Source organism: Brachyistius frenatus, unplaced genomic scaffold, assembly GCF_029030835.1.
Source record: "Brachyistius frenatus isolate BFR_SWC_R1_liver_20210118 unplaced genomic scaffold, ASM2903083v1 Contig_49, whole genome shotgun sequence".
In the NCBI taxonomy this organism is placed as follows: Eukaryota; Metazoa; Chordata; class Actinopteri; family Embiotocidae; genus Brachyistius; species Brachyistius frenatus.
The window spans coordinates 2,511,042-2,523,777 of record NW_027210648.1 but is presented as its reverse complement, the minus strand read 5'-3'; the positions used below and the strand labels follow the sequence as shown (position 1 = coordinate 2,523,777).

The following is a 12,736-nucleotide window of genomic DNA, read 5'->3' as shown; positions in this document are numbered from 1 at the left end:
AGACTTACATGAGAATATTGATAATCCTCTGATGTCTGTGTTATAAATATCACGCCAGCAGGGGTTAGCTTTGGTTAGCATCAACACTGGAAACAGAGTCGCAACTTATTTGAATTTGTGGAAAAAAACCTAAAGTCTTGGTGCACTAACTCAACATGTACTGTAACTGTCTTCAAAATGGGAAATAAGTCTGTTACACAAACAATTCCAAATACAAATCAGTTTACTATTTTAGTCATTCCTGTAAACACTCAGGGAGGGGTTTTGCTTTCCCAACCAGGCAGCAAACATTTAGGTGGATATAAGGCGATGTACTGTATATGATTGCTTTCCTGGTATGGTTTGGAGTCATGTGATTCACACAGCAGCATTCAGTCATACAACACACTGGCCGGGTTCCGCCAGGACTGAGTGCAAATATTCTCCGTTGTGCTGCACACGACAGCTTTAATGTTTTATGTGTTACCTTCAGAAAACTCCATGACATGACTGAATGCACACTGTCTGGCCATCATGGTGGGAAACGATGTGGCTCATCAGTAAACCATCGTAGATGGAGCTGTGTACATGGGGGTTGCTGTTATGTGCAATTCACAAGACAACCTGCCCTGTTAAAGACACCAAACTAAACCGCATATAAAAACTGTCAGGACGGTCACCACATTAAAAACAGTGTATGTTATCGATGACTTTAAATCTCTGGTGCTCACAGATTCCAGTTATCATCAACCTGAGTCAGGATGCTGACGTGAACCTGCCAGTAAAACCTCTCATTTTCGCTCTGGCTATGGGAGCCTGTCTCGGTGGTAAGTCTTCATTTTTAGCCTTCTCCTCTCTGTTATAGATAAAGTGTATGTTTGGTTTTGGGCAAAACGCACAACACCCTCGCAGACTCCCTCACAGACAGCGGGGATTTGAGGGCTTATCCCTGTTTGAAAGGTGTGGCCCTTTATCGATGGCCCCAGCCAGAAGGAGACCTCGTATGCTCTGAGTGACAGCCACACTTTGTGCAACTGTGCCTCTCCTAGGGGAGGTCAGGCTGTGCTTTTTGCGAAAACAGTCTCAAGGCCCTCAATGCATGCCTCGCTCCTGCTCTGCTGCCCCCCAGCAGCCGGCCCCTCGGCGGAGTGCGGCTCTGTTTGGGTGGGAAGGACACAAAGAGAGAGAGAGAGAGAGAGAGAGAGAGAGAGAGCTGTCACAGTGTTTCAGTTTAATCAACTGCACTGTGACAGGCCTTCATCGATCGGCAGTATGATGCCGCCACTGCCCAGCTCCATCCTCACACTGACACGTTTTGAGTTGTGAGCAGTATCGATGGATACGCACGCCGACTGTCAAAATGTTGCCAACAGAAAAAAAAAGTGCAACTTTATATTAGATGAACACTGAAAATGTTGAGTACACAGAAAGTTGATGATTACTTTATTATTATTGTTATTATACCAGTGCAGATGTTGAATATTTTAAAGTCCTTTGTGATTGTGCTCTTCCACCTTATATGATGTAAAGTGAAATAAGACGTAAATATCAGTGGTGGAAGAAGTATTCAGGTCCTGTACTTAAGGCAAAGTGCTAATACCACACTTGTAGTAAAAATACTACTGCTATAGTAAAAGTCCTGCATTCAAAACCTTACTCAAGTAAACGTATGTAAGTGTCATCAGCAAAATGCACTGAAAATATTAAAAGTAATGGTACACACTGTGCAGTAAATGCTCCCTGTCATTATTTTACTATTGTATATGTCCTGTATGTATTATCCTGTGAGTACATACATTTCTGAAAAAAATCAACAACCTCATAAAAAATCTGTCATGTTTTCAGCTTAGTAACGATGCTTTTTCAAGCTGATTTAAGAAGGTTTTGAAATAGTTTGTTTCGCTTAAGAAGTCAAAAAATTCCCTCAGCCCATAAAGGAACATTTGATTATTTAGGTTATCAGAAAAACTCTAATTTAAAATCACCAAATTAGGAAATATATGGTTTTGACCGGACAGGACAGGTATGAAAAACTGTAATCTTAAAAGGAACTAAAACTGTCAGACAAATGTAATGAAGTATAAGGTACAATATGTCCCTTTTCTTTAGTGGAGTGGAAATATAAAGTTGCATAAAATCAAAATACTCAAGTAAAGCACAAGGAACTCGTATTTGTATTTAAGTAAAGCACCTGAGCAAGTGTACTTAGTTACATTCCACCTCTGATGAGTATTTTCTTTAAAAGGATAGTGGTTTACTTCACAGTTGTCCTTGACTGTTTTCCGCTCTGTTTAGGAAACGGCACATTGATCGGAGCATCAGCCAACGTTGTGTGTGCAGGAATCGCTGAGCAACACGGATACGGCTTCTCCTTCGTGGAGTTCTTCAGGTAAGCCGTCTCTCCCTAAACAACATGAGCTCTCACATTTCAAGCAGGTCAGTGTGAGAAAAAGGTCATGAACACCGTGTTTGTGTAGTGGCTTTATTTTTTTGTTTATGTCTTTGGGGGGATTGTCAGACTTGTACATTACTGGGAATGCTGTACCATAGGCTGTTCTGCCAGAAGGCGTACTTACACATTAATGTCTGTCATATGTTGCGGTAGAAAATGCCAACAGTGTGTATGAGTGGCCTCAGAGCATTTAGAGAAAAAAACCCTGTCAGAACTGGAATTGCAAAAAGCCTCAGATTCCACAGAGTCCTCGTCATTTAAATGTGTGTCACGTGGCCGGAGCCGCTCACCTCTTTAAGAAGGTGTTGCTGGAAGTGAGGAACTGAGTGTATCTTTCTACAGCCGGCGCATTGTTCTGTCAGTACAATAACTCCAGGAAGCATCGCGGCACACGAGTTTATGTTATCTGGTCCGAGCAGTGATCCTAGTTTGTGTCCTCTTCAGTGACCTGAGAGCACTGACAAATGTTTACGACAGCGAGTCTGCAGGATTCAAACTGCAGCAGTATTCACTCATATCTACAGAAAAACAAGTTTGTTACACTGAGTCATAAAAAAACCATTTCATACGTGTGACTGATTGAATTGATACTGAGTGAAACCCCTGTGAAGAGCTTAATTTGAGGACTAAATGGTGGTTACAAAAAAAGGATAAACAAACTTGAATTGAATGGTGAAAACTGGTTATATCTGGAGCTGGACGGTAACTAGGCTGCCTCCCAAGTTGCCACCTGCTCCCTTATAATTCTCACTCCGGTGACGTAACAGACAGACATACTTTTCAATTTGCTTGCTGGAGAAGCGGAAGTGGTCAGTGATGTTGAAACAAGGATGAATATGAGTCTGATTAGGTTTAATATGCAATCACTTGGAAATAGGATGTCATTAGATTTATGGGGCTACTAAATGCACTGTATGTAATGATGAAAAGAGACAGAGAGAGACCATTCCTTTTGGGAGTCAGAGGCTCTAATATCTACATGAAACTCAGACATTCCATCAGAGCAGAGCCACCACAATCTGATTTATATCTGTTTTATTGGCACTTGTGATTGAATGCAGGGTCTGTGTCTGGGTGTGAACTATTGTCATTAAAGGTACCTCACAGATCAGAAAACCTTTTCTCTGGATGGAGTGACAGAGTTTGATCACTGCTGCCAGTTTATGTGAGCGTCCTTTTCACTTGGATGACTTCTCATTTGTGTGTAATTATGTTTTTTTGTGAGCTCAACCACTCTTGGATGAATTGGTATGGAATTTTGTACAGATATTTATGGTACCCAGACAATAAATAGTAATGACTCTGATGAACCCTGGACTTTTTCTTGCCATGAGATTGACTTTCATTGGACCATTGCAATGAATTGCAGTAGCTTTGGTGATCCTCATCCTACTCCTGTAAAAAGAGCCTCGGTGATGGAACCAATAGGTTTTTTTGAAGAATGTAGTTGTAGTTCAGTGTGGTGGCTCCAGCTGTTGACATCCTGGCAGTGCCTGACTTCACCTACCTCCCAGCTTAATTTCACTGCCTCCACATCTAAGCTAATATCTTGGTCATCATAGAGGCTAACCATTCATGCTATATCTTGGTTTTTTTCAGAACAGATAAGCTATCCAAATAATTCATCATTTAATTTGATGATACTTAGAAAACTTTTTAGCTACCCTTGAACTCAAGGGAACTAAATTACCTTTAATATTAAAGTTTTTTCATACTTTTCCTGTCCAGTGAAAACCACGTATTGCATTGGCATTCCCATCAGCCTCAGCTATATGCTGTCGTTGGTGTTAATTGACAAATGTTAGCATTCTAGCACCCCAAAATAAGAGGCCGACTGTTGCAAACAATAGAGCACGGTAATGTGACCATCTTAGGTATGACTTCAAGTTTCTGTGGTAGGTTGCTCCATAGAGTTCTTCCTTATTTTCTCAGAGCAGGAGGCAGTGAGGTAGTGAATGTGAGAGAAAAGAGAGACTAAAATCAATCAACTAAAAGGTGGAGAAGGTCTCCCAGTAGGTTATAGTGTGTTGACAAGTTAGTTGCTGCACCCAAAAGACACAGGAATGACCATCTGCTTAGAATATCATTGAAATGAGTGGAGACAGTTGCAGCCTGTCAGCTCCGCTCTCTCACTGTAGCTGTGTGTACAGTAACTGGATGGAAGCATTGCTATCGGCTGAAGCACTACATTTAATTGGCTGTCTGTGGCAAGGGTCACAGCTGTTCAGAGAGTCAGGTAAGGGGGAGAGAAAGTCTGTCGGTGACTCCAGGCAGCTGGGGCTGACTGGTGCCGTATCATGTGGTCGAATTCAGGGGCCAGATGAGCCCACGGGGACACGGATGCCTTTTTGATAGGCCATCACAAAGGAAAATAAGCGGCCCCGAATAGCTCAGCAGTTAGTAGCTATGGTCCCTATTGCTTGCTTCATGCCTCCAGCCCCTTATCATCCTCCTCTCCTCAAACCATTAACCCAGGCAGCATCGCAAAAATAACCTGTTACAGTTTAGTAGCGGCAGCTTATCAATGAACTAAGCTGTTTTTATTTAGTATTGTCCAGTGGTTTCTAAAAGTGCTGTGTCCCTTTCAAGGGGTCTCGAGATAGACTATTTATTGGACTCTTTTAATTATTGTATGATATTGAATAGACGTAACTCTTTGGTCTTTCTAAACTTATCTAAGTGAAACAATCAGAGAAGATTAGAGGAATAAAAATGGTGGGATTGTTTGAAACTAATAGACATCTGAAACGTGACATGGGGTCCATTGGAAACGGTCTCTTAAGGCTTTGGCCAAAATGTTTCAGAAAAACTGGTTTAATCAGTTCACTGTATTTTAAGTTATAATCTTCCCTGAAAAGATATCAGCAACTGTAGCTGATAATGAGCAAATATTAACACGCTTACAGGCTTCACTAAAATGGTCCGTCAGAGCCACTAGCAGGGCAGCGCTTGTGTCATTGACTGTGCATTGACCATCAAGTACAAACAGGCTCCAAAACAAATGACATCAAACAATGTGAGCTGCATCAAAGAGAGGGGAGCATTGTTCAGTTTCCACACCTCGTGCGCCCTCTCTTTGTTGCACCACACGACAGAATTAATATTTCCCTTCACACAGCTCTCTGCATCTGCAAATGAGTACCATGCTGGAAACAAAGGCCCCCTGCACTATAGACCGCAGGTGTGCTACCTTCATTTGAAAGAAGTTTTAACATTCACCATAATCAGTGACAACATTATACATATTATTGGAGGTATTGTGAGTATTTCTGTGCCACTCGACAGCCTGAACGTTGCACATTTTGTACGTCACAGTGCTTATTGACTAGAGCAGGCCAACCATTGTCATGGGCAGCAGTGCTGTTTTGTCATACAGTCAGAGAAGCACATCCATTGGGTTTATCTAAAGAGAGTCTTTGAGATTGCATCAGGACTTTCAAAGACCTCCCATCATATGCAATCAAGTCAGTGTGTGAGATGGCGAGGTACGATGGGAATTTTTAGACAAGGTGAACCCTGTTCCTTTCTGTGCTGTATTGTGGCAACTTTTTCATCTGCCCTCTGTCCCTCCATGCGGTGTCTGTGATGAGGAAACTGGTATTGCTCAGCAGAAAGTGATTCACTCGTGCAGAGGTGACCTCTGCTTGTGACAGTTTAGATTCCTCACTCCATCCATCCTAACTGGACATTCACTCCACAAAGATAGTCACAGTGGCCTCATGTTCATGAACTATTTAAGGGCATTGACCTGGGTAAATCCTATTTCCCATTTCATTTTCCTATTTCCCGTTTGTGTGTGCAAGTATGATTTTAATAAAAATATATATAGTACTGACAGAAACAGCTAACATTGGCTCAGTAGTATGGACAGAACTATATTCTCCCACTACACATCAATATACACACTTAGCTGGTGTGACTCTCCAGCTACACTGCTGAATGCAGCATTTCTATCCAACTCTGGAATGTTTTATAACACATTTTATAGCAGTAGCTCTATACTGAGATACGACATGAAGGCTGTTTCTGTATTTGCATGTATTCTACATGATTCATCAGCATGTGAGGGCTTTTGGCTGGAACAAGCAGCTGTAACCATAATCATGCTGCACAATATCACGTAGCCAACATGTGCATATTTAAGATTCTTTACAGGATTCCCCCTTTTAAAAAGTTACCTGGAAAAAAAAATGCCACTTGGCGACGTTACTTTAACCCAACACATGAACCTAACGTTAGTTTCCTTAGTTAGCTTGTTTCTGCTCAACCAGTCAGTATTAGCTGCTGCTGCTTTTGTTCACCTGTATCTGAAATCAAGGACATTGGAAGAATATGACTGAGAACTTCAAGTTGATAATGTGCTACCGTTTAATTGCATAATACTGTGCAAGAACAGAGAGCTTGACAGGCATGCAACAATTACTAAGGCAGACAGGGGGTATGGAACAATTAATTTATACTGAACAAATGAGACAAATGTTTTTCTTCAGACCTTTGCAGGTAAACAGTAAGAACTAAGTAAGAGGTTGCAAGCTTAGGGAAGGGCTGTGTCAGTTGAGGAAATCTGGAGGAGATTTGACCTCAGTCCATTGTGATGTGAGGAACTTTTTTAGGAGCTGGAAATGAAAGACTTCCATTAACTATTACCTAGAGGATGTCACATATATCACAGTTGAGTTTGAGAAAATTTGCTTGGTTGAAGAAGTTGGTTGGAGTGGACTGAGTTGCGGTGATGATGGATTTAGTGGTTATGTAGAGCTGGACATCATCTGCATAGAGGGAGATCATGCCTGACAGCAGATACTATGTGGAGGATGAGTAGGAGAGGACCAAGTATTGATCCCTGGGGGACACCTCACTGTAGTGGACCAGTAGCTGAGGGGCATCGGTTAAATGATTCATGATACCCAACAAGTAGTCCATTCCATGATTGTAGTGGATTTGCCTTTGCTTTGCATCCATTACAATTGTGGAACATAGAAGCTTAGTAATACATGTTTTTTAATGTGCACATGTACCTAATTCCTTCATGTAATTTATGTTTAAAACATCTTGAAATATAGTTCCTGAGCCTCAGACATTACCATTTCTCAGCACCCTCTCGCTACAAAGAAAGGGGTTCACAAAGCTGAGCAGGAGTTTAAATATCTCAGTTTTAAAACCGGTAGAGAAAAATAAATTTGACTGATAAATATGTTAAAAATACATGCACAACAACAATTAAATATTAAGTAAACTAATACATTTCAGCGAGTTCAAACACAACTGTGTGTTGTTAGTAGAATTACTATAAATATGAAAGTATAGGATAAATTGCAAAGCCATTTTCTGTGAAACATTTTAGTATGTCCTTAAAAGTTTAGTTATCAGTAAGTTAGGAAAGGGAAAGTTCAGGTTTTTAATGCTAAATATCAGAAGAAAAATCATGATGTCTTTGTTTAGCTAGATGATTTGTACTTAAACTTTTTAGCTTTTTTCTAGCATCCTTGTGTGAGGTTTTCCTCAGGATTAATCCTTGATTAAACTTTTAATGTGTAAATAAAAATAATAATCACACTCACCTTTGTAGTTCATCTGGCATCTCAGAAAGTTTAGCTTTGTTGCAATTTAAATGCACCACCACATTGTATTGAAATCATTATTAATGAGCGTAAGTGCTTGACTAGCCTCATTAGTCTTCAGTTCAAGTACTAATTTGACATTTCCACATGAATATTAAATGAAAACAGAATAATTTTATCCATCTGAATGAAGAAATAGTTACAGCAATAAAAGTAATACATTGACACACAATTATCAGATATGCACCCACACACATACAGTGCACCATTTACTTTAAGTTAAGGCTCTCTGGACATCTTTTATGTCTTTCTGACCTTCTTTAGTGTAGAGGACTCAATGCATGAGGCAGTCAGAAATGGCATCTTAAAATGGAGCTTTCATAAAACAGATATAGTTGGCCAGTAGTTGCTAACTCCGTCCAACCCCTTAGAAAGAGACAAAATTGACACAAAAGACTTTTCAAGTGAGTCATTGTTCTGTGTTCTTGAGCATTTGTTTAATCAAAGAAGGTTTCTCCTGCCTTTTCTGTGTTTTTATTTATTCTTGTTTTGTGCTAGATGTCATTTTTTATTAGTGACATAACTCAGTGACTATCTGACAATCCGTGGCCTTCCAGATAGTTAGATTTATCAGTAGTACAAATGCTCCTGTTGCCTTTATTAGCGGTAAACTTCCATATTGGGACCACAGTCACATCTGACATCATCATTTCTGGTTATAAAGAAGCAGAGCCAATAATAAACTAAGCTGCAACCCACTTCATGATGTTGATAAATGCCTTTATACACAATATACAACGCTGTTTCCATCCAATAGTTCAAAGACAACGTATCAAATGTTGAAACGGAGAACTTTTATTGTTTTATGAAAAATATGTGCTCATTTTGAATTTCAACATGAAACACAGTGCACCAAACACTTCAATAGTTAGTGACTCTATTTAAGTGTTTCTGGCACAAAGTTGCCACTGTTTGCCATCACGAAAGCTTTCCACACCGAAGCTTAATTTGTAAATCAGGAGGTCCCAGAAAACAAAGAGGGTGCTGTTCTGATTGCACTGGGTATCAATCCTGATCACACACATGCTGACCATGATTAGAAAACATAAATATTGACTTGACTTACAGTAAGCTTACAGTATTCGAACAAATGAGGAAAATCTGCCATTTTAAAATTACTTTTCATTCATTACAATATCTGTCTTGTTTGTCCAGTGAATTTCCATAAGTTGATATAGACTAAATTATCCAAGAAAACAAATGAAATCAATTCAATAGTTTATTAAGAAATGTTTCTGCTTGTGCAGAGTTGATCAACTGAAAAATATATTTTCAGGATATTTACATACCTGATTTTAGTTTTAAGACAACCCAATATAAGAAAGTTAAAAATAAAACAAGACAGTCGTTGGCAGCTGTGAATCACTGCTTATTAAGTAAAAGGTCATCTTTGATGTTGAAATGCTCTTAGAAGAAATTGTGCAGGTAAACTGTCTGTAAGGCCCTCTCTGACCTGCGCGTGGCTACAGTACTTATTTTAATGAAATCCACATCAGCATAACGCTCATTTCCCACAAGAGTACGTCTGCTGGTAAAAGATGCAGACAAAATGGAATATAAAGGTCATCAATGCAATAGTTGGCTGTGCATTCGCAAATAACAGGTTGTCATCATTTTGTCATTAATCTCTATAGGGAGATTAGCACAGCTAATATGGCAGCGGTAGTTTCATGGTTTATTTTATTATGTTGAGTTTTTGACTTGGCCTCGCATGTCACACTGCACCATTACACTGGTAAGCAACATCTGCTCCAAATGATGTTTTAACGATATGGTTCTCTTAATTTTTCAGTAGCAGGACTGGAGTTTTAATTACTCTTTTGATTGATTGCTGGCACTATAAATATATATAAAGTTTATTCCCCCCCCAAAAAAATAAAAAAAATAAAGTGATCTGTGGCACCGACTGGGGGCGAGCAGATCTCTGGCCCTCAGAGCAGCCATGTGTCCATATAGGACATGGTAGGCGTCCAAACGACAAACCATCTGCAGTGCTGGAGTCGTCTGAGGACGCATTTGAAATTAAGGGCACTAATTCAGGACTGAAATGCTACTTTTATGGCAGCGATCATCGCTGTTGCGTAATGAATAAACTCAATTTCAGTCATCACACTGAGAAGTGGTTTGGCCTTTAAAAATGCCAGGCAGTATTTCACAGGACACTATAGTCTGCCACAGTGATAACTTTAGACTGGTGAGGTGTTTGCATGCAGTTGAATACTTTTCAGATTGTTTTGACAAGTGCAGTCTGACTTCACTCTGCAAACAATATGTAGCACATCATTAGGCATGTGTTGGAGCGGCAGGGTTGTTAGTGAGCAGGAAGACAAGCCTTCACCTGCAGGCTGATGTGTCCTTGAACAAGACACTGAATTAGTACCACTCTGAAGGGGCTGGGTGAAAAGAGCTTGTGGGGCTCAGGGAAGTGTCACATCGGAATTTTCCAATAATTTGGTCTTCCCTAATATGAAGAATTTGTCTGTCTGTCGCGGTCAAAGGTCAAAACGGGTCAAAAAGAGACAAATAATGAAACTGTTTCAATAAAGAAAAGTAATTTGACAGTAAAATAGGATGGTGAGATGGCAATTGTGATGTCATGTGACATTGCGAAGAACCCACCACTTTATATAACATTTATTCATGAATAAGTTGCGTCAGGCAATTTGCTTCATTTATCTGATGTGGAGAAATGTAACTAAACGTGCCTGTAATTACCCACTTTTACTCTGCTGATGTTTGAATCTCAATCCTGTCGTTTGTCATGGCACGACACACGAAACATGCCTGAGTTACACTAAATTATAAGGTAGATAGAAAAAAATAATATTCTTTGGACTGGTTATACTGTTTGTACTATATGTTATGTTACTGCTACTCCAACAACCTTTATTGTGTTATCATGCGACAACTGCTAAACTTTCCAACAATAAAAGCAGGCATGTTTTTCTCTGCATGTCTGCAAGTAATTTTCATATTAGTGAGATGATGCATAATTACCAGGTGGCAACTACAAAAACACTGTCAATCATCTTTGCAGCTGCTTCCAGTTAGTATTTAGTGTATTAATATTGTTTTTCCAGAGGTTGTTTCCTCTTCAGAGCTGCATTCTTTAAAGAAAGATGCTACACTTTCTTTATAAACAGGAAGATTGATCATAGTAAAACCTTGGTTTGGACAGTAATAACATTGGTATCTTATTCCTGATCGTTGTTGCACAGTCACAGATACATTTTGACCTCCCTGTTGCACGTTGAGACTTGTTGAGAAAACTGTTTACTAGTAGGAGTGCACAGGAGGTCTCATATTTCTGCCTATAATATTTGAACCAGGGGACATGTGCCACAACATGGTAAAACTACTCCACTGAGTCATGGGTCATTTTAAAAATGATCACCAATTATCACTATGCAGCCAGCCAGCCAGCCAGCCCCGCCCCATCCCACCCCACCCAACCCTGCTTTATCCTGACCAATGTCATGGGGGTGCTGGAGCCTATCCCAGCTGACTTTGACCGAGCCTCACCACTAAATGCCACTAAATCCTACACACTGCTCCTTTAATCAAAAATGCCCAACTTTAAGGACCAAACAATTAACCTTCTCCACCGTGGAGGTCCGTGTACCAGGACTGAAATCTATCTGTTATTAAAATGAAACCTGATGCCTTTTTAAGAAGTTTGCTGAGTGAGGCACATTCACTAATGACGCTGCCTACCAACACTGATTAATTTCCATTACATTTCCATTCAAATTTGGCAGAATTAAGAATTTTTAGACCAGGTCCAATAATATCACTGTTTACTGACTCATTGTTATAATGCTGTCATTTACAAATTTACAGTTTTGATAAGGCAGAAGATAATTGTCAAGATTTGGAAATTTTGAGTTTCTCTAATCTCACTGGCCTGGTAATGAATAAACATAGTAATTGCATTTTCAAAACTCTCCCAAGTGTTTCTAATCCACAAAGCTCAATGTCAACTACATGTATTTTGGCCTTACTTGTGGAAATTTCAACACATAACTTAGAACTTTAGGCGTTAAACAATGAATTGAGAAAATAATTGACAATCAGTATGATGATCGCCAGGGGAAATCTGTTAATGACTCTGAACCAGACACACGTCTCACCATTTGTGCCTCTCATTACATTTTTTTTTTTTACCATTATTTGTTCTGTCTGTGATTGTTCTCTGTGCTTCGACTATATAATTTGAACGTACATTAAGGTCAACAAAATTATTTTACAAAAAAACCCTTTCTCAGGAAGAATAAAATACAAATTTTCTCATCTATTGTGTGATTTTTCTCTCTTCTCACAGGTTAGGGTTCCCCATGATGATAATGACATGTATGATCGCCATGTGCTACCTGCTGGCCACCCACATTGGACTGGGATGGAACATGTAAACCACCGGTGCTCTCCAGAGCCAAAGAGACTAGTTTGTGTGAGTGCACGTGACCACTCGCTCACTGTAACGTGACGTGTAACCTGACTGATCGATCAGATTACATTCACTGTATGAAGCATCGTAGCCATATTTTTTTCAAATCGTGTGGCCAAGTGTCTTTTGGTGTCAGGGACCATATTTATGGGAGTTGTGACCAAAACTTTGAACATACAAAATGTGTCTTTACTGAAAAAAAAAAAAAAGGCTCCCCTCCATTTTGGTGTACGTGGTGCT

At 39.7% G+C, this 12,736-nt stretch overlaps 1 protein-coding gene across 2 annotated transcripts in view; it reads left to right on the top strand.

Moving 5' to 3' along the window:
• The window catches only part of oca2 (oculocutaneous albinism II), a 47,385-nt gene extending 34,924 nt beyond the window's left edge, over window positions 1–12,461 (top strand). For both annotated transcript variants that reach the window (XM_069703927.1, XM_069703926.1), the window contains exons 21-23: window positions 713–806; window positions 2,275–2,368; window positions 12,374–12,461. In XM_069703927.1, coding sequence (XP_069560028.1) covers window positions 713–806; window positions 2,275–2,368; window positions 12,374–12,461 — 276 coding nt within the window. The remainder of the gene's footprint in view (window positions 1–712; window positions 807–2,274; window positions 2,369–12,373) is intronic.
• The last annotated feature ends 275 nt before the right edge of the window (window positions 12,462–12,736 follow it).